We start from the raw sequence: 27,500 nt of genomic DNA, 5'->3' as shown, positions 1-27,500 counted from the left end.
GTCATCCCATTCTTTTGTTTAAGTTAGAGAAAGCAGGTGAGTTAGCAAGCAAGTAGATGAGCAAGAAGATTATAACCGGAGAATCAACAAGAAGATGATGGAAGAGGCTGGGGAATGGAGGTACCAGGCCACAGACAGCTCACTCTGGGGCCCAAAGCTTATCAAAACACATACCGGGGGAAGTTTATGCCTGTCTTGGCACAAAATAACCAACAGACACACACACACCTCCATTGACAATATCCCTTTGGTGGTGCTTAATTTATTAATGGGCTTTCTTGAACTGCTAGAACCCACTAGGTAATCCAAGACCTCATTGATGGAGTGACAGCTCCCAGCTCTGTGTCGGTGTTAAGGGCACAGAGATGACCTAGATTCTGCACCTTCCCTCAGATAAAGACAGACCAGCCACCAAAGACAGAGGGGCATTTATGCTGTGTGCTTGGGGTATATCCTAGCAAGCAACAGTGATGGGATGGTCACTAGAGAAGTTCAGAGGAGGGAGTTCCCAGCCCAGGTCCAGAGGGAGGGAGTAGGAGCTTTACATGTTCATTGTCTGCAAAACTGATCAGATGAGAGGAAGGGGGAGGGGAAGAGGAGTGAGGAGCCATCCAAGGCGTTTGGAGCCACTTGAACAAAGGCACAGAGCCTGAAGAAGTACCAGAGGATAAGTAGCAGAAGGGTTTCTGGGAAGGAGCCTACTTGAGACATGGCCTGTATGACTTGGTAAAGAGACTGAAGTTCATGACACTACATAAGCAATGGGCCCCTTAAAAAGGCATTTTTAGTTGTTAATTCTCTGAACGCAGAGGTCATTCAGATAAGCAGAGGAGGGAGTGAACTCAAGAGATCATTATGAGTTGGAACTGGCCAGATTTAGTGCATAAACATAGAGAATGAATCGGTTGGGAGGTAGGAGTAACCTAGGATTGGACAGAGGGAACCTGAGCTGACCATCTAGTGTGTGGCAGCATGGTGCTAGGCAGCACTGAATCCTCGTAACAGCTAGCTGGTGAGTTTGGAGTCTCTCCCTTATTTTTCAAAGGATTAGTCAGAGCCTCTAGGACCCATGGAGGTTCCTCAAGGTCAGATCACTACTGAGCAGTAGGAGGGGAGTCTGCATCCAGATTATTCTTTTACCTCTCTGAGTTGAAGACAGGCTGAGATCGGAAATGTAGTGCAGAGGCAGTCCCCCAGGAGACCCTGGTGTTCATGCTTCTGTTCCTGGGGAGAAGGAGACTGCAAGCAGGGACACTGGCCTGCAAGCGAGAACTCCAATGTAAGGACAGGAGATACAGGAAGCTGTGAAAAGGTACGATTTCAACTGAGTTTTCCTAGTAAGAAAGAAAACCCTGAGGAAGTTTCACAGAAAATGAGTCATGAACGAGTCAGCGGAGGAGCATCAAAGAGACAGGAGGCAAGTCACAAAGAAACAGCTTGTTAGGAGTAGGAGAACAGGAATGCAAGAGCAGAAAGGCCAGCCCTGTCAAATGTTCTGTTTGATAAGAAGACCTAAGACATCGCCTCTGCTTTGGCAATTACAATCCTTACGCTGCCAACCTTGAGGATTCAGAATCAACTTTTACACCACCTTCTCCTCCCTCTCCTTGCTAACTGTCCCTGAACCACTTGACAGCACAGCACACAGCCAGCTACTATGTGTTTGCAAGATGCTTCTTTTCATGACTATATACACCTTCTGCCAGGAGGGCAGAGATTATGTTTTATTCATTACCTTTTCCCTGGTACTACTACAATGCCTGGCACAATGAGCACACAGCAAATAGATAGGCAATGACTGGCCGAAGCCCTCAATCCACTCTCCCTGGTTGTCAGGAAGCACCCGCTATGCTCCCTCCCCAGACTGAACAAAGTCACTGGATACCTGTCTGTTCTCTTCAACTCTAGGTGGATAAATGGTCCCACAGGCCAGCCTGACCTCAAACCACCCTTCTTTCTGCTTGGCTAAGCACTGAATTCTGTACTTTCTCCTGCTGCTTTTCAAGCTTGGAGCCGTGATTTCAGCACAAATGAAGGTGGCTCTTTTGTTCATGGGGAATCAATGTCCCTTAAATAAGAATTAAACTGCTAGTCAGCACTACCCAGAGGGACAGTGATGGGGCTGCAGAAGAACACGATAGAGGGCTGCTGGAGTCAGTGCCAAGGTCTCCTGAGCCTTTGGAAAAAAATATTACAAATGGTGGCTTCAGGTGAAAGCATGCAGTCTTAGTGTCAGGAGACTGCAAGGGTCCCAGTTGAGCTTCTCTGAGTGTTTTCCCATTGAGCATATTGTTTCCGTTGAGTACCATGTTGTGGAGACATTTTAGTCAGGATCTCTTCTGTTCCAGCCCTGATGATGCTTGCTAAGATAGAGGTTGAAAGCAAAGGCTGTATAGACCTGCGACAGTACCAGGCAGTGCCCTTCATGGGTGAGGTCCTGAGTCACTCTGAGCCTCAATATCCTACTTGGCCATCAGAGCCTCCTTCTTAAGTGGGTCTTAGGGAGATGATGGGCGTTAAGCAGGGAAAGTGCTTAATGCAGGGCCTGACACAGAATGAAAGCAAACAAATCTCAGCTATTTTAATAATAAGTATTATTTATGGCTTAGATCCATATATCATGAATGCCTCAACAAATGGACACTGGAGATAACCTAGAGACCTTTTAAAACCTCTAGTTGCAGAGGTGAGAAAACTAGGCCCTGAGGGACAGGAAGGAAGTATCCTAGGACAGAAGTCACAGCTCCCCCATTGGACTATATCCCCAGCTCCTACAAGGGCCCTGGCTGGGAAAGATTCAAATCCCAACATGCTTGTCTGCAGGGACTCTGATTCACTAAGGCTCTTGTCCATCTGGAACTAGAATCTTTTCCAGAAGCTCCTTCCATGGGAGAAATACACAGAGTCCAAGAAAACTATCACCATCTCTAACCTTGTGCACAAGTTTACCAAGTACAGGGCCATCTTTGTCAGTAGCTGATCTCCAACTTTTACAAACTTGAAGACTTTGGCCCCAGGCTGCCTGGGATCATCTCATTCAGGCCCAGAGCCCAGAAGGCAGCATCTAGCACAGCACTCAGCATGAACACAAATTCTGGGTGGGCTGGCTGGTGTACAATACAGCCCAAAGGAGGAGGAGATATGGCCCAACGAAGAGCCTAAAGGCCAGCATTTGCTGTCTCTTTGATTGGGCCTGTGGCTTTGCCTGTAAAATGAGGTGATCAGATAAAAAGTCGCTCTTTCTTTTGTATTCCTGAAGGTCTTTCTTAGACACTTGCCTGGTAATAGGAACAGTGTGTATGATCTACCTCTATCCTAGAGAGAGTACCTCTGGCACCATGTCTTCCCAAGCCCAACCACAGAGCATAGAAGAACAGACATTTCAGAAATGTTTGAGGGAAAGAATAGCAAAGGGAAGGAGAGAACAAGAAAAGGAGGGCAAGCAGATTGAAGTCCTCCCCATGTTAATATCCTACAGTCCCCCACAACTACGTCTAAGTCAGCAACAATAACTATCAAGGACAGTCACATTCAGGGCAGGAACACACACAGGGGAAAGCAAAGGGAGAGAACTTCAGATATGAACATAACACATGAGTCCTCTCAGCCCAGGTGTAGTGACTTCCAGCCTGAAAGGAGCCCCAGCCTGAAGATGCTAGGGGTCTCTCCTTCACAGTGTAGAAACCTCCGCTAGATTGGTATCAGAGGCCCCAACTGGCTTTTACTGCTAAGCTCATGTAACAAGTCAGTGCTTTCCAGCTACCAGTTCCCATTTGGGAACACAATTTAGCAGAATTCTGCAGTACTGAAGAACGTAAAGAGGAACAGATCTTTATAAATAACTCCTGGTTAAAATGGAGCTGAAAATAGGGAGACAGAAAAGGAAGCAAATTGCTAAGCACTTATTGAGTCGATAACATTGGCTTGAAAACATCAGTGCAAATGGCTGGTCTGGTTTAATTTCCTTCTTGTCAAAAGGTCAAATACAGGGTGGAACCTAGAGGCACCAAGGCTGTGTGTCAGAAGATGGTTTGAAAGGGTGTGGCTCTCAGCAGCGAGCATCTCAGGGAGATGCTAACACATCTTCCCACTGGGACATTTTGGGCTTAACTGGATGGTATATCAAGATGAAGTCACTAGAGGCTCTGAGCTGCACTTCACTGGAAGGTCTGGCCACTGGACTGGCCTTTCAGCTCTGAGGCTCTAGACAGTAATTCACAGCTGAGTCCTGAATTCCATCTTGACTGTGTTCCAATGTCAAGTGCTCCATCCCCTCCCTCTAGGCCATTTCTCCATAGGGCCTGCCTTTAGTACGGTTTGTGCTCTCTCCAAAGCTGGAATTGAATGGAAATGTGCTTATTCACTTGCAATGTCCAGGCCCCCTGATCCTGGGGCGGTGGCCCAGCTGCATGTTCTGAAGGGCAAGAAGAGAAACAGGGCAGTGGCCCAGGAGCCCTGCAGACCTCATCCCCTGACTGGCTGCCCCAGGTCCCAAGCACAAAGCCAAACTACTGAAGGAGAGAAGGCTTGAATGCGCCTGCCCAACCAGGGGCCCCCAGCTGCACCAGGAAGTGGAGGAGGAGTCGGGGGCTGGTCTGACTGCCACCGGCATCAGCAGCAGCTGCAGGTGCCAGTGTGCACGCGGAGGATGCCCCGGCTGTGCAAGTGCAGGAAGTTGAAGATCTCAGAGGGCATGGCGTGGAAGCCAGGGCGGGGCTTGATGTTGTCATAGTAATGGTGAGTGATGTAGAAACCTGAAGGGTTCATGGGGAAAGCCCAGAAGCCAAACAGGTGCACTTCCTCGCAGAGCTCCAGCGCCGCGGTGACCAGAATGAGGCCCGTGCTGATGCGCTTCGCACGCACCCCCAGGGTAAGCCAGTAACGTGACACATTGACCAGGTACTGAGGATGGAAATAGTAGACGGCCTGCGAAGACTCAAAGTCGTCCAGCACGTACTTGACGCGGATGGACACGTCGGTGTTGCGCGTGTTGTAGAAGGCGGGCAGCAGCACCGATGCGTTCTCATACACCTGCAGCACGCGGTAGAAAGGTCGCCGCCACTTCTCCAGCTTGTGGAACCTGCGCAAGGGGGTCACAGCGTGAGAAACGGGGACAGCACCCTTCCCCCACGGCCCAAGGTCCTTTGCTTCCCCACTCCCACATCCTGAGGGCTTTACAAAAGGCCAGCTGGGGCTGGGAAGGTGGCTCAGTGGTAGAGTGCTTGCCTTGCATGCATGAGGCCCTGGGTTTGATTCCTCAGCACCACATAAGCAGAAAAAGCTGGAAGTGGCGCTGTGGCTCAAGTGGTAGAGCGTTAGCCTTGAGCTGAAGAGCTGAGGGACAGCACCCAGGCCCTGATTTCAGGGCCCACGACCAGCAAAATAAAAAGAAAAGAAAAAGGTGAGCTGGGCCTCACAAGGCCACCAGTCCCTTCTTTCTCCACCCCCTCCAACTCAGCAGATGGAGGTAGGGCCGTTCTCTGGGATAGTCATGTATTTGCGAGTGGGTGCACAGAGGGTTAAATGAACCAAGGGAGTAAATACTGAGGGTGTGGCTGCAGGGAGAGGACTTAACCCCAAAGGGTGAATGTAATGGCCCAGGGCAGGCAACATATGGGAGGGAGTGAAGAGCCTGGACATTACTCTCAGTCTTCCCCAAGATTCTCAATGATGGGCTCCAACAGAACAGTCACCTGGTGCGGCTCCACCCCTCCCCTGGCCTCTTGGCCTACCTCTCACACCTTTTCCTGTACAGGGAACAGGCCTCCCCCATGTCCCTCACTCTGCTTTGGACCTCCTGGCTCTCTGGGCATCTGATGCAATTGAACAACTCACCCTACCCATCACCTGACTTGGACAGTGTGACTATGCCCCTCCCCTAAAACATTCCACAGATGCCTCCTCCCTTCTCTCAGGACCAGAGCTGAGGGGTTTTGTTTCCGGGGTTTTGCTTCTTTGGTTTGGTTTTGAGATAGGATCTCACTTTGCAGCCCAAGCAGCCCTGAAACTCACAATCCTTCTGCCCCTGCGGGTGGAATGCTGGGATTGCAGGGTGTGGCTCAAGAGGTAGAGAACCAGCCTTGAGGAGAAAAGCCAGGCAAGAGTACAAGGCCCTGAGTTCAAGCCTTGGGGCCAGCAAAATAAAATAAAATAAAATAAAATAGGCTCTGTTGAGGGATAAGTGTCAACAGGAGGGAGAGGGAAAACACAGAGGTTGAAGGAGGAAGAATAGGGTAGATGTATGTTATATGCACATGTGAAAATAGAATAATAAAACTTGTTGAAATCGTTTTAAGAAGGGATGAAAAGGTGAGAGAGATACAGGGTGAGTTTGGGGTACACTGTATTCATGTTTGGAAATATTACAAAGTAACTCCCTTATACAATGTATGCTAATAAAAACTTTAAAAAATGTCCTAGTAAGTACATTTTGAAAAGTAGAAATGAGGGACATAATTTTGATATTTTATTTAATCCAACATATAAAAGCATGATCATTTCAACTTGTAATTATAAAAACATAAATGAGATATGTTTCACCATTGTGTTCTAGTATGCCTTTGTGTGTGCTTCCTTTTGCAGGTGGCCAGCACAACTCCATCAGGACCAGCCATATGTCCAGTGTCCAGTGGCTGCTGGTGACTGCTGACCACCAAAGATCAACACAGTTCTAGAACGAGGAACACTAACCTCTCAGTGATGATGCTGGGGTTCACAGTGACCACATCTGTCTTCACCCCTACATCCGCGGTATACTTCTCTGAGATGGGGGGGAGGTTACACCTGGAGAAGAGATAGGGCAGCCTCATGCAGGTGGTCAGCCATCTGCAGGTGGCTGGGGAGGATATTTGGGGAAGGAAGGGATGCTGATTATATAGGCGTAGGGATACAGAGATGGTCACCCGGGTGGGACCTCAGTGGCTGGGTAATAAGACTGCGGTTGGTCTTTCTAATGTGGTATAGGCAGGGAGAAAGGGAACAGAGACAACATCCAGGAACCAGGGAACAGGTGCAGCACTTGTTCAGATGCATTTTGCCAAACTTCCTTCTCCACCATTGTACTTTTTGAAACAGTGGTCAATGGTCTCCATCAACAACCCCAACAAGACCTTGCCCAACTCTCTAGGTTAGCCAGAGGTCTCATTTACATCTCATTATAGTGTGATTTTATACATGTACCTCCCTGGTTTTTCATCTAGGCTCTGAGGACCCTTATTAGGTAAACCATTCTGCTGGTTTGTAGAAATGACTTCTCATTTCTTGGAGAGTTCCACAATTATGTACAGCTTCTTAGAACAGTCATTAGCATAATCATGAAGCCCTACTCATGAAAGTATCTAAGACTGAGGGCTTAATGGTCAAGCCACCACTCTCAGTTTTCCTTGGGGTGCACTATTGCTTTATAGCCACTCCTGCTTTAATAACGTCTAGCTTTTGCTTAAATAAATCTACTCTGTTAAGGACTGCTCAGTGCAGCTGGGTACTGGTGGCTCTGTAATCCTGTCATGCCTTTAATTCTAGCTCCCCAGGAGGCTGAGACCTGAGGATACTGATTCGAAGCCAGCCCAGGCAGGAAAGGCAGTGAGACTCGTATTTCCATTAACCACCTAAAAAACAGAAATAGAGCTATGGCTCATAGTGGTAGAGTGCTAGTCTTGGGCAAAAAAAAAGCACAGGGACCACACGCTGAGTTCAAGCTCCAAGACAGACAAGAAAGAGAAAGACAGAAAGGAAGAGAGAACAAGAGAGAAAGAAAAGAAAGTAAGAAAAAGGAAGGAAGGGAGGAAGGAAGGAAGACAGAGAGAGAGAGAGAGAGAGAGGGGAGGAGAAAGAAGGAAAGAGGGAGGGAGGGAGGGAGGGAGAGAAGGTTGGTAGATTGCTCTGTGTGTCCATTTCTAAAGCCTTTCCTCAGCAAGATCAAAGACTGGTACTTCTGCTCCATTTCAGGTATTCAGACCATAAACAAGCCCAGTCCCAAGATTCACTAAAGTTCTAGTCCTGAGAATCCTCCAGCCAAAATCCAGTTATGAAGTGAAGTAGTCCTTGGCCCTCTGGAGGGTGGGGTCATGGTGCTCAGAGAACAGATGCACGAGAACAGCCTTTTAACCCGTCAAAAGGAGAATGTAAGCAAAAGCCAACTGGCAGGAGGACTAAATAAATTTGGAATCTACATGAAGATGAGACTCAGAAATGCAATACTTGTGCAAAGCAAGCTGGAATGTAATTTGTAGAAAGCCCTTGTGGTATAGAGTCATGGTCTCCAAAAATGTCTGCAAGACCCTAATCCCTAGATTTTCTGAATAGGTTCCCTAAAACAGAAAGGCTGAGACTGAGTTAAGGATCTTGAGAGGGAAAGATGATTCTGGATTATCAAGGTGGGTCCAGGGCAATGCTGTTACAGTGAAAGAAAGAGAAAACACCTGACAACAGAATTAGAACCAAAGAAAGAGAGCAGAATACTGGTATTGAGGAAGCCATGAGCCTAGGGATGCAGACAGCTTTTGGGAGAAAGAAAATTAATTCTTCCTTAGTGCCTCCAGTATTAACTCCTGTTAATATCTTGAGACTTTCGATGTAAGACCATATAATCTGTGTTACTTCAAGCCCCAGATTTTTGTGGCGATTTGTTATGACAGAAATAGCAAACTAATATAGCTCCAAACAAGTAATTATAAGTAAAAAAGGATAAGATATGTATATGTAAAAGAACAATTTTTAATGAGAAAGGAATCAGTAAAAAAAATTAAAGTTACTGATTAGCTTGGAGGGAGAAAGCAAATCAGCTGATACAATAGCTAGATGTAAACATTCAACTTCTCAAGAGGTTGGTTTGCAAATACTTCGTAATTTTATTGTTTGGCTTCATACCAATGAGAGCATTGCAAATATTTCTTTACATCAAATGTTATAACAAATAAATAATAACTTTGAGAAGGAGAGTGTTAACTGGGTGAAGAAGGATGCTACTGTGCATTTTCAACAGAGGTCTTGGGCAAAGGCCATAGAGGAAGGGAGGATGACTAAAACCTAGGGACTATAGCTCAGGAGAGGAATGGTACAAGCTGAGGTAGAGAGGGAAGAGGGAGCAAGACACCAAAGGATGTGGGCCCTAAGAAGGATCTGTCCCTCATCCAGGAAGTACATAGGTACAAGGAATAACTATACAGAAGAAATGCTTATAACAGAACCAGGTCTGCCACACATCTTCTATCAACACCCTAGGGAGGGCAGTTATATTTCCTTTAAAGATGGGGGTGGGCAAGGGGTGGCAGTCAGTGAGGAGCTGTGAGGTGCCAGCATCTTACATAGCATTATATACACTATCAGTAACCTTTAGGGCAGATATTGAAGTCCCTGAGTTGTAATAGAGAAGCCAGGCATTTAGAAAGTTCAAGGGACTTGAACTGTCTGACCGTGGGCCCAGGGCTCTTTCCCAATACGGTACCATCCAGTAGGGACATTGCCTAGAATATGCCTGAGACTCCTGCATCTTGAGAACATAGGGTGGGCATTCAATGAGAGTTGTCACTGCTGTACTTTTGGGACAAAACGACAGTGACAATGATGAAAAACTCCGAGTGTCTCTAAAACTAGTGTAAACCATGATGTGCTATGACAGGTGTGGGGTGGAAGGACAGTGAATTCCCCAAGGGAAAAGCCGTTGTTATAGCCTTAAGCAAGAGATAATGTGGACTAACAGGAAGAAGTCAAACCCAGGCCTGTGTCCCCATTTCTGACTGTGACTAGCCACATGATCTTTGCAGAGAATGTCAACCTCTCCACATGGATTTGTTTAATTTATAAAAAGATACTTAAAGGCATTTAAAAAAACCATAACAGGACTTAAGATATCTTACATTGTTTATTCCATCATCCAAAATAAATAATGTCACCTTGTCACCTTACCTTACATTTGGGAGAAGGCAGAAGCAGAATAGTTGAGTCACTCATCTAAGGCAAGTCAGCCCCTTATTCAAAGTCAGGCTGCCTGGCTGCACAGCCTAGAGGTCTGGGCACCCGCTGTTGTATCCTGAGGGTCCTGCAAACTATCCTCCCACTTGCTCTTTTGCCTTTTCATTTCACACTCATTGTCTGGGTGCCTGGGCTATCCAAGTTACTGGAATAGAACAAGCCAACCCACTTGGTCTTGGCTATACATGCCATGTAAGAGGTAGCACCAGGTTCTGTGGAGGCCTACAGAAGGCTGCAAGGGGAGTACTGTGGAAGGAGGTGGTTATCCTTGAGTTGAATTTGGAAGGACAAGGGAACAAACAAAACTGGAAGGTAGAGGCTAGGGTAGGTTGGGGAACATTCCAGCTAGAAGGGACAGGATCTGGAATTAGTACCAGCTGATTTCTTTTGGACACTGTTGGTATGTCCAATGTAAGAAGCACTGACAGCTTTGGGGGCATTTTATCTCATTTAATCCTTAAATTCTGAGGAAACGACTGTATTAACCCCACTTTGCAGATAGGTAAGATGACTTTACTGAGGCCATTGCCTAGATGAAAGTTTGGGTAAACTTCAAGACCTGTGAAGCTCCCCAGAAGATATCTTACAAGAGATTTCCTGCCTCCCTTAGCAGTGGTATGGCTAGACTCAGGGAGAGACTTGAGGCTAGAGGACTCTAAACTCTTGATTATGGATGCATTGAGCATCCACAAGGAGCACAAGGGCTCACCTGGCCAACAGAGGTTGGGTTTGTCACACATGTGTGTGACACTATATGCACCCACCCATCAATGGTGGCAATATTACTTCCAAGCTTAGAACAGGGAATTGTTGGCTTCCCTCTTCTAGAGACAGAAGCCTGGGGTAGCACTCAAGAATCCAAAATATGTAGAAACTTTAATACTTCCAGTTGCATCAAACCTCCTCTACCCATTCATTCTCATCACTGGCCACCAGTGGCTGATGGATGCATGCTATAGTTTCACTTGAAGCTTTTATATTCTATTTAAAAAAAATTTATTGTAAGTATAATGGTAATATAGAAGGGATCACAGTTATTTAAATCAGGCAAAAAGTACATTTCTTTTTGGACAATGTTACCCCTTCCCTTGCTTTTATTTTCAACCCATCTTCTTTACCCAGGCTAAAGAGGAAAGCAAGGATCTCCAAAGAGATAAAAAGGCTTCCCACACGGAGAAAGAAATACAAGCATCAGTCTCCAGCTTAGTGAGAGCAAGCTGAAGCCACAAGTTCAGACCAGTGCTTATGGGGGGGAGAGCCTGTCCAAGAATGTGGGTGCTCCAAGGACTCCAGCATCAGCTGTGTGACCTATAAGTCCTCAGGGCCTTACATCTGGAGTGCTATTTTCTTTTTATATGCCTCTTATTGTACAGATGTGGAAACTGAGGGTCTGAGAGCTCAACATAGCCTTCCCAAAGGCATCAGGCTGGGCAGGAAGGGATTCCTGAGGTCCTGGGTGTATGCAGGGACAGGGAGCAGTGGATGAAGCACTCAAAGAGCAGCAGCTGGGCACAGGGTAGGCTTGCACAGGGCAGGGTGCATAGCGGGAGGACCATGAGAAAAACGGCAGGTGGTTATCTTACCGGAAGACAAAGTCAGCACTGTTGATCTCCCTCCCACAGCGGCTGTTCTTCAAGATGCCTCCATTGCCCACCACCGCACACTTCTTAAACTGGGACCGGTAGTAAGGCATGTCCTGGGGAGACACAGACAGACACAGTGTCAAAGCTAACACCTTCATCTGGAGCCCTCCCTTCCGTAACCACATCCACCTCTGTGAGCTCTTGGTCCCACAAAACAGCCACACAGGAAATGTGAGGGGAAAAGTGGTTTCCACTGAATACACAAGAAATGTGTTCAAGAGACTTGTTACTAGTCTCTTCCATCTCTACCACCCAGGAGTCCACTGGGGCACTCTCAAACACATTCCAGTGGGCAGCTTCCAAATGGAGGGGGCGTCCCATGGAGACCACACTGCAATGGGGCCATCAGAAACAATGCTATGCTCCTCTGTAGGATTCTGGCCATGTCTACAGCCGATTTTCCCTGCAGGGACAGGCCCACATTGCCAGGCCAGAGAGAACAAGGCATCTCATGGTCAGTGGGAGAAGCTGCATCATTTGGCCTTTACAATAGGAAAGGGGGGAAAGCCAACATTATATTTGGAAAAACCATCAAAGGCTTATAATTTTTATGAGTTATTTCCCAGACTCCTGTAAATCAGGAACTAAATCAGGAAAATATCCATTGCTAGGCTTCATCCAAGAACTGTGGAATCAGGATCTGCAGGGCTGGGTAAGCTGAAAACATTTTATAAACCCCAATAAATAGTTTCCTTAGGGAAAACTGGGAAAATGCCACCCTCTGCCACAAGTTTTTATTTAGGAACTGGCACATCTGGCTTACCATCTGTTTTTACATGGCCTGTAAGCTGAAGATGGATTTTTATATGCATTTTTTTCTTTTCTTTTCTTTTTTGTCAGTCTGTGGGGTTTGAACTTTGGGCCTGGGCACTATCCCTGAGCTCTTCAGCTCAAGGTAACCACTCTACCAGTTGAGCCATAGTGCCACTTCCGGTGGTTTTCTGGTGGTTAATTAGAGATAGGAGTCTCATGGACTTTCCTGCATAGGCTTGTTTTGAACTGCAACCCTCAGATCTCAGCCTCCTTAGTAGCTAGGATTATAGGGATGAGCCACCAGCACCCAGCAGATTTTATATATTTTTTTAATGGGTGGAAACAACTATCTGGAAGTGTGGCTCATGCCTGTAATCCTAGCTACTCAGGTAGCAGAGACTTAAGAATCACAGTTCAAAGGCAGTCCAAGCAAGAAAGACCTTGAAACTCTTCTGTCCAATTAACCCCAAAAAGCTAGAAGAGGAGCTGTGGCTCAAGTAATAGAGCACTATCACAGAAGATCAGGGATAGCCCCCAGCCCCCAAGTTCAAGCCCCACTCTCTCTCAGAGAGAGAGAGAGAACAAAACAACCCAAAGGAGAATATTTTTTGACATGTGAAGATTATATGAAATTCAGATTTCTATGTCATGAGGATTCAGCCACTATCATTGGTCTTCTCAGACCTATGGTTGAGTTTTTACTCAGACCTATAGCTAAGGTTTCTTCTCACCACTGGGATAACAGTGGTGAGTACTTGTGACAGAGAAAAGATGTCACCTGGAAGATCTAAAATATTACTCGGCCCTTTCCAGAGAACATTTGATGACCCTGCTCTACCTTTTGGGGCCTCAGCAGTCTGGACCCTGGCTCTCTTTGGACCCATAGGCCAGGCCAGGCTGTTTCACAGAGCTATTGTTGTGTGGGAGAAATGCAAGTTCACCTGTCATCCACGTTGTGCTCCAGTCCTTGAAAGATTCTTCTTGTTAAAGGAGGCTCAATGTTATCCTCTGCATCATTATGATATGGGCAGACACATGTGCCATGTGTTACTATTAGTGACTTCCTGAAGCCCCCAGGATGCTGAATCTTATCTAAGGGCTCTGGTACCAGTAACAGAATGCAAAGACACTCTGGCTTTGTCTCATGATGCAGCCCCAAGGTTCATCCAGAAAGAACTGTGTACACCTCCACTCTGCATGTCTACAAATTGGACAACAAAGTCCTTCCCTGGGCCCAGAGCTCTCCACAATGTGGTTATGAATCTGTTGGTGAGGCTATAACACCCCAATACTTGCAGAACCACCTAGCAGACACTAGCCAGAGGCACAGCTTCCAGCACCACTTTTCCACATCTGGAGCTAGGATCTACACCACCGGTCAACTCAGGTGAGCCCATCTGAATAGGCTGTGTATGTGGATCCCTACCTCTGTATACCCCATGTTCATGCCAGGCCTGATCAGCGCACTCCAAATTTCCTCATGTGAAAGGGAAAAAAAGGAGAGACACAAATGTCTCTCCTGTTTAAATCTCTGATACGTTGTTTTATGAACAATCAAATCTATGCCTAATTCAAACCCCAGTATTATGGACAGAGACTGAAGCTTTAAAGGACAAAATGACCGCTCATCTGATCATCTGATATGAACTGAATCTCTGAGCACCTGGATCTGTGTCGGGTTATGTTTTCTGGGGCTCACTGCCTTCTCATGTTTTTGCTCTATGCCTGCCCCAAGTGGGGGGAGGAGGAAGGTGCAGTCCCTCTCCCACATAGCTGCAAGCTATACTCAGCATCAGTGCCATAGACAGAATTTGAACCCCTTTCTTGCTGAACACAGGTGCTCAGATGATCACTCAAGGTCATCTGATATGACACACACAAATGACAGCCAACTACCATCGCTCTCACCAGACAAGAGCTCAAGGAAATCCAGCAGATGAGCTTCTATGCCTAAGACGACTGGCCAACCATGACCTAGGTGTCAGGGTGCACACTACAAGTTGTCGTCAGGGTACTGCCCCTCAGACCACAGCTAGGGCAGCTCCATAGCCCATCCAGACCACCCTGGACAGAGCCTCACCTTAGGGAACATACGGAAGATCTCCGGATTGATATGGTATGTGCCACTGGTCTCTACCTCATACTTGAGCTTCGTCCCCACTGGAGTGTTCTTCTGTGTGGTGAAGAGAAAGGCGGGAGCATTGCAACACCTGGACAGAGTGGATCTGCAGAGTAGGGAGACAGGGAGGTGATGTGAGGCAGAGTGCAGACTCGCAAGAACAGAAGGGTCACAGAGGTGAGCCTCTCAGCACCCCCCCAGCCTCCCACTGCTATCTACCCACACAACCACCCCCGCCTCTGCTGGTGCTTCCCTTCCCCCTTCAGTTGTCTTCCTACTGCCCAGGGGCCTACACCCTGGAAGGGTGTAGGCCAGGTTCCCCCAAGGGATCCCAAGAAGTCCCAGCAGCCTCAGCTTTGCCTCCTCCCATTGTATTTGATTCAAAGGTTGTGGCACAGACTGGGTGTCTCACTCTTTGGACAGAACAGCCTGGAGGGCGGGGCCTCTGCCTCTCCCAACCCTGAACAGCGCTTGGCATTCATGTGGGTTCAGCCAGCCTAGGCCCACTGCATGAGGGATTGATGGCTCCGCCCAGCTTGATCAGGATCTGCAAGTGTGGATGCATTCTCTGCTTCTTTCACTGGTCACAGTTGAAGACCAAGGAGTGAACTGCTCCTGAATGTCTCAGCCCCATGTCCTACTTGCCACAGATACTGACCGTGGCTCCCCAAACTCAAATCCACAGAATCAACGAAAGGTAAGAAACAGATGTAAGGAGGAAGCAGACCATGACATAGAGTAGGGGGTGGATCCTGGCTGGCTGTCTATAGAAAGTGGGGACCTGGCTCCAGAAAGTTTTCAGAAGTTCATTATTATTTCTTTAATCCCTTTGGTTTTCATCTCAGAAAGCTGAGCTTCAGAGAGGATGAAGTTCAGTTGCCAGCTTTTAAAAGCCACCTGCAGAGAAAATAAGGTTGATGAGGCGGCCATAGCACCAACCAGGCAAGACAGTTGATGTTCTCTGCAGCAGGTGCTCCACCCGGCAGTGTATGCTCTTGGGAGTCGGGGGTTGGGGTCCAATCCTGGCTCATCTTGTTCCCTCTTCCTGGGGGCCTGAAGGCCAGGCCATAGAGGGCAGTGGACATGACCAAGGGCGCAGTTCACTGCCCCCCTCACTCAGGGCTCTGAGCCCATGAGATCTGCCCCTCCCAAAGCTGCTGGCTATCCTCCAAGGCTCCGATCACATCCCCCACAAAGCCCTGCAGTGACCACTAACAAACTTTGTCAGTCATGAGCCTGGACTCTGGGCCTGGGTGCTATCCCTCAGCTCTTCAGCTCAAGGCTAGAGCTCTACCACCTGAACCACAGAGCCACCTTCAGCTTTTTCTGCCTATGTGGTGCTGAGGAATCGAACCCAGGGCCTCATGCATGCGAGGCAAGCACTCTACCACTGAGCCACCTTCCCAGCCCCTAACAAATGTTTTAACAGCTCCCACCGAAGTCAGGATGGAAGCTTGGATTTACAGCTTGGTATCAAGAACCCTAGATTCTAGTTTCTGCGCTGATCCCACAGCTATGGGGCTCCAGACACGTTACTTTCTTCTCTAGGCCTTTGTTTCCTTGTATGTAAAATGCTAGGATGGCTCCTCTACTACTGACTCTCCAGCCTGCCAAAAGATAGAAGATGAAGACATATACTCTTGTCTTTTTTATGAGTGTCTCTTTCTTGCAAGGGCTTCACTGGTGAGCACAAGTGGCTGCTAGTTGCAGAGTAATCTTTCTGTAAATAGTTAAATGTGGGAGTATGACGAAGGCTTCCAGTCGGGGAGCCAAAGCCTGGCAAAGGAGGGGCAACAGGTCAGCATTATGAACCAGCCAGCCATTGGAACTTTGAGCTTTTCTGGTACAGGAACTCAATCTTGTTGGCTCATTGGAGTATTTCCATTGAGGAAGACTGAGTCATACTAACCAAACTTACAAGTAACTGATATTTAAGTGAGAATGCCAAAGCATCTTATTTGTAGGCAGCAGGGTAGGAAAGGACCCTGTTACAAGATTCCTTTCCTGTCATTGAAATGCTTGTGCCTCTTCTCCTCCTCTGCACCAGGTTTCTGCCAACCTAAAGGAAGAAGCTCATCACTGTTCCAGGAGCTTGAAATGAGAGCAGAGGAGGCAACTGATTGGCTCTCAAGGTTTTTCCATTTAGAGCTCAGCAAGGCCTGATGTCATCTGCCGTTCCTACACCTGAAACCACTCTATCTTCCCTACCTCCTTCCAGCCCTCAGCCTCACCCCTGGATAGTGCTCTCTGATTCCTTCCCCAGGCTCTCACCCTGAATAAGTTTCTCTTTTTGCCTCATTTTTTCTATTCTTTCTTATTGCTTTAGATAAATGCATCTCATCAATGAGACTCATGTTCCATCTCAACCTGGACCACATTGTCTTATCTGTACTCGTCCCTCATCTGTGAGGTTTTATCATCTGGCTTCTAGGGTATCTACAAACCACCAGCAGGCCCGAGCTGAGTTTCTATGGTCTTCAGGGCTCATCATACTAAACATTCACATTTCTTAACATGAGCCACTTCAAGCTGCTATTTTCTAAGTCTTGGCCTGGAATTGCCATAAACTGGAGCAAATGACTTATAAAGAAAGTACAAAATGGTGGTGACATTCTCCCCACCCCCAATCTCCAGTACAGAATTCCTTTTTTTCTGGTTGCTCCTCAGCATATTGAAACTTGAACCCGAGAAGCCAAAATTCATCTTGACACAATTGTCTGGATCACATTAATTCCATAACATAAAGTCCACCTGCATTAAGAAGATACTCTAGACGGGCAGGAATTTAGAGATAGAGGGAACCAAAGCTCACCATTAATGATAAGGGAATTTTGGACATCTCTCATCTGCTTGGCTCACTCAGAACCTTGGGTTATAGCTGCCGCCTCTCTGAGAATTTATAACCTGTTAATTGTGGTTGGAATGCAATTAGGAAATAACCTATGTTAGGCTCAGGTGTCTGTTGCATGCTGTCAGAGTGCCAGCATGAGGCTGCTGCATTAGAGGCACTACCCCAGGAGTGGGAGGTAAGGCACTGAGGCCCTGGGGACCTGCAGGGACACCTGGAGCAAACGCCTTACTGCCAGGACTCTCAGTGAACCCCAACTGTGGATTGGAGAAGACAGCAGTGGCCTCACAGAGATATTGCAAGGATTTCAAGAGAGCATGGAGGGCAGTGGTCTTGCCACTTCCCAGATGCCGAAGTCCATTGGAGCAGCTCTGAAGCAGATGCCCACCAAGAGCTGGGCCTTGTGAGACAATGGAGACCTGCAGAGGTAGCAGCGGGGCCCCACACCAGGAGGAAGGGGGACAAATGAATGGTAAGTACTTGAATTGGTTGGCTTCAGAGATGTTCATAGCCCACTTGCATGTCTGGAGACTTTTCCACCTGTCAAACAGTTCCGATTGCTTCACCCTGTGGGAGGGGAGGACAGAGCAGGTGGTAAGTCAGTCACCATGTGGTCCTGTATGGGGTGACCTGCCTCTGGTTTCTAGGCATCCGTGAGTATAAAATCTTCTTATTGTCAAACCTGGTAGCTAATGCCTGTAATCCCAGCATTTGGGAGGCAGAGGTTGTAGGATGAGGAATTCAAGGTAAGCCTGGGCTACATAGCAAGATACTGTTCCTCTCACCAGAAACAAAACCACCCAGGGGGTACAGCTTAGGAGGATCATAGTTTGAGCCCAGCTGGAGCAAACGTTAGAAAGACCCTCTCTCAATCAACAAGTCCAGCCTAGAGGTATACACCTATTATCTCAGGTATGTGGGAGGAGGATTGTGGTCCAGGAAAAAAGCAGGATCCTTCCTGAAAAATAAGGAAAGCAAAAAGGGCTGTTGGAGTGACTCAAGTGACAGGGAAACTGTTTAACAAGCACACAAAGCCCTGAGTGCAAAAGCCCAGTACTTCCAGAAACAAAACCAACCAACCCTTCCACCTTCTTACTTAGTACAATCTCTCCAGGTGTACATATCCTATCAGGTCTGACTCAAACCATCACCCTCCCTCACATGCCTACTCTCAATGGCCAGCATAATTCTCTCAGAAATTATCTTTCTCTAAGTGGAACAAGAATGCCCTAGCAGAGTGCCATTGGAACCCTCCACACTGGGTACGGGTCACAGTAAGGCTCAGGACCATGGCAGTTCCTTCCCAATAGGAGACTGTTATTTTCCAGTATCAGGTAAGAAAAGAAAAGAATCTTAAGGGCCCCCCTCTTTCCCCTAAGCATCACCTTTCAGGCAAATCTCAGCATTAGGCTGTGCCTACGCACTCTCAGAAAGGGGAATCTCAAAATCATGGACAAGTCTCTCTTCAACTGAAACTCTATGGAAAAAAACAGTATCTAAATGTGCATTTACACATTTATAGTTATGTATTCTCTTTTTGCCAGGCCTGGGCTTGAACTCAGGGCCTGGGCACTTTTGCTCAAGGCTAGCACTCTACCACTAAGCCACATTCCTAGCCCCATTATGTTTTCGTATATTCCATGTGGGATCTCAAGCTTTCAGAATAATGCCTAGCAAAATATAGACACTTGGTAAGTACTGTTGAATGAACCAAATCAAAAATACAAATTCCAACTGGGTGTTGGTGGCTCATGTCTGTAATCCTAGCTACTTAAAAGGCAGAGATCAAATGGATTATAGTTTGAGGACAGCCCGAGCAAAATGTTCATGAGACCCTGTCTCAACCAATAGCTGGGCATGGTGGCACATGCCTATTATCCTTGCTGTAGAGGAGACTGAATATGGTGGAACATAGTTCCAAGTCAGCTTGATCAAAAACATTGGTGAAACTCTTCTACCTCAACAGGAAAACCTAGGCATGGTGGTATATGTATGTCATCTCAGCTATGGTGAGAAGTGTAAGGATCAGGGTCCAGGAGTCATGGGGAAAAAAAATGAAGGCCTATCTCAAAAATAAGAAGCAAAAAAGGCTTGAGCAAGCCTGAGACCCTAGAGTTCAAACCCTAATACTGCCAACAACAACAAATATAAATTCCAGACCTCAGCATAAGTGTACACACCTATAAACCCAACACTGAAGAGGCTGAGAAGATTCAGAGTTCAAGGATAGCCTGGGCTACATAGCAAGATTCTGTTTAAGGGAAAGTGGGAGAGAATAACACTATTTGAAAAAAAGTGTATTTATTACCTTACTTATATAATTGTAGCTTATATAAATATATGTATACATATAAATATATGTAACTTATATAATTGTAACCCAACCTCTCTGTACATCACATTTACAATACAAAAAAGAAAATTTAGAAATGAAAAATGGCTGGGGAGACAGTTCAGCAGAACAACACTTGCTGAGCATGTACAAGGCTTTGGGTTTGATCTACAGTATAGCAATAATGACAGTTACAATTCTTATGAACACTAACTATGTCATAAGGAGTTAAAGGCTTCTTTTGCTTTTAAATAAAAAAAGCCCTGACTCTCCACTTGGATCTGCAGATGCCCAATGGATAACTAAACATAGGATAAAACTTGTCATCTCTGACTTCATTTTATATATGTCTCCCTAGTCTTAAAACTTGAGGACAGATTCCTGTTCAGCTGGGCACTTCGGCATGTTAATCATTTCAGGAGATTCTGTCTGAAAACTGGTAACACAAGCTTGATTAGCCCCTTTTACCTATCCTGCTACACCACTCTGCAAAGACCTTGGGGCAGGAAACTTCTGTGCAGTTACAGAACTGGAAGGAGTCCTTCCTCTCATCCTGAGGAAGGGAAGCCTTTCTTTGGAGTCCCTAGACTTCTTCAGGGGAGCTTCTGAAGTGCCCCTCTCAAAAGCTTCTAGCACAGAGAGGTGCCACAGCACAGCGACACCCTGACTTACTGCTCCCCTTCCCTGCACCTCCCTGGAATTCACAGGCCCCTAGAGTAGCATCTAAATACCTGCTGCTTCAAACACTCTCAGGAACACAGCCCAGCCAATGCTCAAGGTCAGAGTCCTGACTCAAATCGTTCACCAGATCCCATTCTCTGTGCCTCCAGTGCCCTTGTTACACCCTGAACCATAGTTGGAGCCTGGACAACCTGACTTGAATCCTGGCTCCATCTCCAACTTTGCAATGTGACCTGGGAAAGTCATTTAATCTTTCTGGGACTCAGCTGTAACATGGATATCAGAGCCTCAGCCCTTCTGATCTCAAGGGCTGTCTGAGAGATCAAGAGAATCACATGTGTGAAAATACTTTATAGACTGCTCTACAAATCCAGAGGTCACCTTTGCTTAAAGTTGCCTCTAGGTCCTCATCTCTTTTCTCCAAGGAATCACTAATACTCTGGTAGAGGAATAAAAAGGGTACCCACCTACCAGATGATTAGAATGACAGGACAGGTATCTCAGTGGAAGAGGGATCTTGACAAATGGAAGGTACAAAAACAGGATGACAACATCCAGAGGAAAATTCTAAAAGGGCTAAGGGGTTGGAGGTTACGGATCTCCAAAATAGAATCCGTTGTAAGTATGTAAGAAGAACCATCAAGTTCATCCTACCACCTATTCCAGCCAGTACTTCATATCCAGCAGAAGAGGAAGGATAACTCAAACATCTATTCCTCCTTAAAAAACTGGTATTCCCAGGTAAAAGAACTAAGCATTATAGCAGCAAATGGGTGAGCAGCATCTTGCATAATTTCATACTTATAGCTCTGACTAGCTTTTAATTGCTTCTAGTTTAAATATGGACAGACAACCAAGGGTCATCTGGTCTACCTATGGGAGACAGACCAAGATAAACCATCAGATAAGAAAACCACAGGAAAAAAAGTGGGAAGAACAAAAGAGACTCAAAACTATTCTACTCAGTGTCCCCAGAGATACTCAGAACAATGACACATCCTTGGAAATAAACATGGATTGCTTGGGAGCAAAGAAAAGCTTTGGGAGAAGACTAGATTCAAAGAGAAAGCAAGTACAAATCTACAGTGGGCTCTAAGTAAAGGTACACCCAACCTTCAACACAGAGAGGAAATGCCCAGACATCTTTCAAGAAGCTCCCGTGTGGCTAAACAAGAAAGCCACCTCCAAATCTATGCAAGAGGGTAAGGAGACCCTGGAAATGCCTGACTGGTGAAGAAGCAAGGGAAACTACTACAAAGTGTACTACAGAGATGAAGAGGATGGAGGTAAGACAGCTAGAAGCTCCAAGGGGGAAAAAAGTTAAGAAAGGAGATGGAATCAGGTGCCTCCCTGATCTTTGATAACAATAATTGTCCTAATAACAGAAACCACTCTGCTGATCTTCAATTTTTAGAGTCAATCTCTACAGAAATCATTTGCTATGGTTACAAACAAAATATAAATTTGTTCGTAAACATGTAAATCTTGACATGTAGGTAAAAACTTACCAATAGTGATATCATACTCTAGAAGGTGGAAGTCAGGGTAATTTTAATAGCTGTATCTTACATGTCACAGTATCTAGAGACACCATCCCTATTTAGTAGAAGAAGAAGAAATATATTCCTTAGGTAATCTATCCATAGAGGAACTAAAATTAGCAACACACATTGTATTAGTCTGTAATCTGCTGCTCTATCAAAATAATCAAAGTCAGATACTTACCCCCCAAAAAAAGGTTTATTAAGCTCAGTTTAGAGAGTTGAAAATTCAAGATCAAGTGGTCCCATCCCAGTGGCATAGCCTCTGGTGAGGTACCTCAACCACATCAGAGCATGGCAGAGAATCAGAAAGGAAAATGGCCACATCGGAAGAAATCGCATGACAAGTTTAGAAAGCAGATTTAGGAGGTAGGCTCACTCTTTTAAAACAACTTGCCTTCACAGGAATCCACTCACTGCACAAACCCAGCTTAAATCTCTTCCAGCAGTGATGTCCCCAGTGACCTAACTGCCTTCTACTAAACTCCCACCTCCTTAAAAGTTTTCAGTTTAACATTGGGGCCAAGCCTCCAGTATATAAACTCTCTAAGGCAAACCATTTCCAAACCACAGCACCCTTCAAATGGGAAAATGTAGGGTGGGAGGTGAGACTGTGGGAAAGATGGGGGAGACCTCACCTACCAAAGCAGGACACCTTAAACTCAGGAAAAGTGGTGAATTGAGACACAGTAGCAGGCATGTCTTATTGAGAGAGGTGGAGGCAATTACCAGAAGAAATGGTTGAGAATCAAAAGGAATGGAGCTGGTATGAGAGGGCGTGGAGCAGTGGACTAGCTTTTTATTATTATAAGCTTTTGTGATCTACTTGCTTTTCATGTGCAAGACACAGTGATCACATGAGAAGACAATGACCTTCTCAGCCTCCTTCTTTGTTCCCTTTTCTTCCGTGGTTTTCGCTGTGTGTATGCAAGTCCCACCCGCTTTATCTGCCCACCCATTCATTGCACAGTTATGTCCTGAGCCTTAGATGCAGAGATCTAAGCCCAGGCCCTCCCCTCAAGGAGCTCCAGACATGAGAGGACACAGACTTGTGAATGCTGTCCTGGACTTCAGGTTCAAGAACCACAAAGGGCCTCTAGGCTCAGAGTGGGCATCTGCCCAGCTGTTAGGCCTCTCAGCTTAGCTCTCTCTTGGTTTCATTGTTGCACTAGGTTCTGGGTTCCTAGCCACAGAAAAGTGAGAGGAACACGGGAAGAGGCTAGCTGGGGAGTTCAGGTACAACCTCATCTGGTTATATGCACAGGCAGAAACTAAAGGTTTTATTAAAAAATACAAGCACTAGAATGACCAAAATCAAGTGTAAGTATTTAACAAGACTCAGCAACAGTCATTTTCATAGCAAATCACCATAGAATAATTCCTTGTGTAGCTGACATTGTCAGAAAGAAAGGCACTTTCCATGTGGGAATTTTCTGGCTGACTGATTTTTACCATTGATTCGAGCAATGTTGGATTCCAATTATTCCCAGATGAATCACACGCCTCCCTGTTTCCTCAGACAGAACACCAGCTGACATTCTGTGTGCCTGAAGGGACATGAGTGCATCCATCTAGCCGCCTCCATCCACAGATGGAGATTTGACCTTCTCCCGATGACTCAAGGCTGGACATGCCACAAGTCCAGGTCATGGCGCTGAGCTGGAGCACAGCAAAGCCTGCAGGTTCCTAGATGATGTCAGGGCCACTCAGATCAGATGCCAGCCTCTGGAGTGCTCTGATTTCATCCTTTGAGGGCCTACAGATCACCAGCTTGAGGACTCAGGAAGGAGGCACTGGGCTGCTATTTCCCATTGTCCTCTAAACTGACCCATAATGACCCATGAGTACCTGTCCTCACCTCTCCTCTCACTCCAGACCTCCTGGATAAGGCTGAATAAGACATGCCTAAGCCATAGTACATGACAGAACATGCTGCTTGTGCAGTTGTCCATGCTTTCTTATGGTGTTTGTGTGTAGGCTCCAACCAAGGGGCCTGAGTAATTTCTCATCTGCTCCCCAAACAGAAGCTGAGATGGGTACTGTCACAGGCTAAATTGTGTCTCCCCAAAATTCATATGTTTCCTCCAGTACTTCATAGTGTGACTGTATTCCAAGAGTCTTTAGAGAGGTAATTAAGTAAAGTGAAGCCATGGGGGTGGATAATCGGGAGGAGATTAAACAAAAGGCACAGACTTAAAACTAGCAATGTGGGGACACACTGGAAAGATGACCATCAACAAGCTGAGGAAGAAAACGGTATGTTTTTATTTTATTTTATTTTTGGGTTTTTTTTTGGGGGGGGGTCCGGTCATGGAGCCTGAACTCTGGGCCTGGGCGCTGTCCCTCAGCTCTTCAGCTCAAGGCTAGCGCTCTACCACTTGAGCCACAGCGCCACTTCCGGCTTTTTTTTCTTTTTGCTTATGTGGTGCTGAGGATCGAACCCAGTGCCTCAGGCATGCAAGGCAAGCGCTCTACCACTGAGCCACCTTCCCAGCCCCTGTTTTTATATTTTTTTAAAAAACTATTTTCCTCTTGAAAACTCGGGTATGTGCTGAATTTCCAGTTGAACATGTAGGACCTAAAGTAATTGGATTCTGAGAAAAATAAGAGGCTTTCCATTTATGGGCTTTGAATGTGGCTCCAGACTGGGGTCAGGGTGGTCTTTGTCACTTAACTCCTCAGCAGTGTTTCAAAATATCAAACAGATCCCACTTCCATGCCCTCCCTGGGTTTCCTGTTCCTTGGAAAAAGACAAAATCCCAATGTGAGTCTGCCTCAAGAGGCACTTTTTGTGGCACAACTCCTGTGCCTTCTGCTCAAGCTGCTTTCAAGCTGCTCTGGTTCTTCAGAGCCCAGACACAGCAGGCTCCATCCTGGCTCGGGGCCTTAGAAAAACTGTGCAATCTAGGATCATCCTAACCTAGTTAATGTTCGTTGCTCTGCAGGCCACAGCTCCACTGTCCCTTCTCAGGGAACCTTGCCTAGAAATCCCCTTCATAACCAGCCTGGATCAAGTTGCCCCTCATCCATTGTCTCCTTAGGGCAATTAGTTACTCATATCTCTTTCATCTACTGGGCTTAGAGCTCCATGAAGGCTGGGATCACAGTAGTATGTGCTTGACTCAGGGATAAACTGACTGCCTAGGAGGTGGGCTGCCTCATATTTTCATCTCTAGGGAGTCCACAGACCACTGGCCAATACAGGAGCCATAGCCAATGTGGCTAATCACAACTGGACACCGGGGCTCAATTTTGGGATTTTCCAGCAGCTGTTAAGAAGTCCATGTGTTAAACGATTATTCCCCACAGTGATGTTATTGGGCAGCTTCAGAACCTTTAGGAGGCAGGGCCTCATGGGAGGATTACAAGTCATTGTGGAAGCCTAGTCTCTTGCTCTTTCTCACTTCACATCCTGGCCATGAAGTGAGCATTTGCTCCATCTCATGCCCCATAACATGATGTGCTGCCTCTCCATAGGCCCAAAAACAACTGACCATAGACTGAAACTTCCAAAATTGTGAACCAAAATAAACCTTTTCTCTTTATGAGTTGATTTTCTCAGGTGTTTATTAGAGAGACAGCTGACTACCAAGACTCTGGGCATGACCGTCCTGCAACAATTGTTGTGGCAGCTGATTCCAGAAGGGAAATAAAGAAGTAGCAGGAAAGAGAGCCAGGCATTTATGTTGACTACGTACATACCATGCATGCCTCTGTATATGTAAACAGTTGGGCCACCCACTTCACATATATTATTTCAGGTTAGTCAATAGTAGCCCCTTAAAGGTCTGCAGTATTGTGCCTCTTTTTAGAGCGAAGAAAAGGCTCAGAGAAATTAGGTAATTTTCCTAACAATTCAGAGCTAATAAGGTATTGAAATCAGGTCTGCCTGATTCTCAAGGATCCATGCAGTCCACATGGCCCACACCACCTGGCATCATATCCAATGGCTACCAAAGATCTTGGTCTTGCCTGTGGGACTGGGCAGAAGTCCTTTGTGTCACATACAGAAGCCATGAGTTATATGAGCTCTTAGCATTGCTACTTCTGAATAAACTCTTATTCTTCCACATTCATACATATGCTCTCAAACCAATACAGACACCCCCCTCCAAAGGGGGTCTGCTGAATTCATGCCAGTTCCATGCAGGAGGGAAAACTGAGCTGAGGACAGACATGTTAAAACGTTCAGCTTTTCCTATTACTGGTGAGATATAAGCCTAGTTGATATGTGATTGAAGGGGTCTGTCTCAGCGTAGTGTTTGGTTTTGGTTATTTTTTTTTTTTGCCAGTCCTGGGTTTTAAACTTAAGGCCTGGGCACTGTCCCTGAGCTATTTTGGTCAAGGTTAGCACTCTATCACTTGAGCCACAGCTCCACTTCTGGCTTTTTGGAGTAGTTAATAGAAATAAGAGTCTCATGGAGTTTCACCTGGGCTGGCTTAGAGCCATGATCCTCAGATCTCAGCCTCCTGAGTACGTAGGATTACAGATGTGAGCCACTGGCACCACCTAAGCCTAGTTCTTTTGATGTGTGTGAGAAATCTATGTAAAGAGTCTCCAAACATAGATGATGGCTTATGCCTAGATGTGCTCTGGACATGCTGGGGCTCCAGGAAGGGGAACCTAGTGCTGTAGCAATGAAACACTTCATCCTTTGGTGCCACTTGAATATCGTATTATTTAAATATTTTAAAAATCAAAACTTTTAATGAAATTAAAATTTTAAAAGCTATCGTAAGAAGGCAGTGCTTATTCCTGTAGTGCAAAGTACTGAATTTCAGGTCAGACTCTCCCATGCCCTCTACAATTTCTACACAAGGACAGCCCAAAGATGATAATCAAGAAGACTGGTAACAGAATCCAGGATGTTAAGGCCCAAGTCATCAGAGGTGACTTTGAAAAGCTGGTCTTTTGCCATAAAACAGCTTCCAGGGCTTTCAGATGCCAGTGACCTGGAGAATGAGACCTAATTTTTGCTCCAAGACATACATCCACCCTGTGCCCGGCTCCCTTCTGCCCCTGGCCCACCCCACCTCCACCCAGCCCAGCCCTACTCACATTGACAGCACCTTCACCTCCAGGATCTCGTGCCTCAGCTCCAGACATCTCGTGGAGTTATATTCAAAAGGCCCCTCATAAAATTCAAAGTACCTGAGAACCAACAGGGACAGAGGTTACATGGAGAAGCAGGTCAGGTTCTCCAAGGTCTGCCAAGGGTCCTGTTGGAGGGAAAGGGTCTATCACAGTCCAGCAAGTGAAGTGAACTAGCCCCACCCCAGCAGAAAACCATGTGGAGGCTCCAGGTATGGGATGGCGGGGGGATGATCAGGAGGATCTACAAGAATAGGAGTGCACTTGTTCCAACAGTGAAAAGCAGACGTAGGTTTGGGTTCCAGGGTGTGGCTGTGAAGGGGATGAGTGCAGAGAGATGCTCCGTGCACTGTAATCAGACAGAGTGGGGGAGGGAGGCTAGAGGCAGCAGCCCTTGGAGGAGGCAGTGAGCCTAGAGGCCTCTAGGCTACTTGTCCTTCCTGTCCTTTTCTCCTTTCTCCCATCCTTGGGAAGATGCTCAGTCAAGCATTCACATTTCTTCCTTCCTTCCATCCTTCC

The 27,500-nt window shown here is 46.4% G+C and overlaps 1 protein-coding gene across 3 annotated transcripts in view; it reads right to left on the bottom strand.

Annotated features, from left to right (window-relative positions):
• Positions 1-4,611: 4,611 nt before the first annotated feature.
• Positions 4,612-27,500, bottom strand: part of St8sia5 (ST8 alpha-N-acetyl-neuraminide alpha-2,8-sialyltransferase 5) — a 59,292-nt gene continuing 36,403 nt past the window's right edge. For 2 of the 3 annotated variants that reach the window (XM_013014875.1, XM_013014874.1), the window contains 6 exons: positions 26,949-27,041; positions 17,816-17,902; positions 14,449-14,593; positions 11,556-11,668; positions 6,691-6,783; positions 4,612-5,080 (listed from right to left, as the gene is read on the bottom strand). In XM_013014875.1, the coding sequence (XP_012870329.1) occupies positions 4,612-5,080; positions 6,691-6,783; positions 11,556-11,668; positions 14,449-14,593; positions 17,816-17,902; positions 26,949-27,041 (1,000 nt within the window). The remainder of the gene's footprint in view (positions 5,081-6,690; positions 6,784-11,555; positions 11,669-14,448; positions 14,594-17,815; positions 17,903-26,948; positions 27,042-27,500) is intronic. The other variant, XM_013014876.1, reaches the window with a different exon arrangement.

This window comes from Dipodomys ordii, unplaced genomic scaffold, assembly GCF_000151885.1.
Source record: "Dipodomys ordii isolate 6190 unplaced genomic scaffold, Dord_2.0 Scaffold25, whole genome shotgun sequence".
NCBI lineage: Eukaryota > Metazoa > Chordata > Mammalia > Rodentia > Heteromyidae > Dipodomys > Dipodomys ordii.
This window is presented reverse-complemented; position numbering and strand designations above follow the sequence as displayed.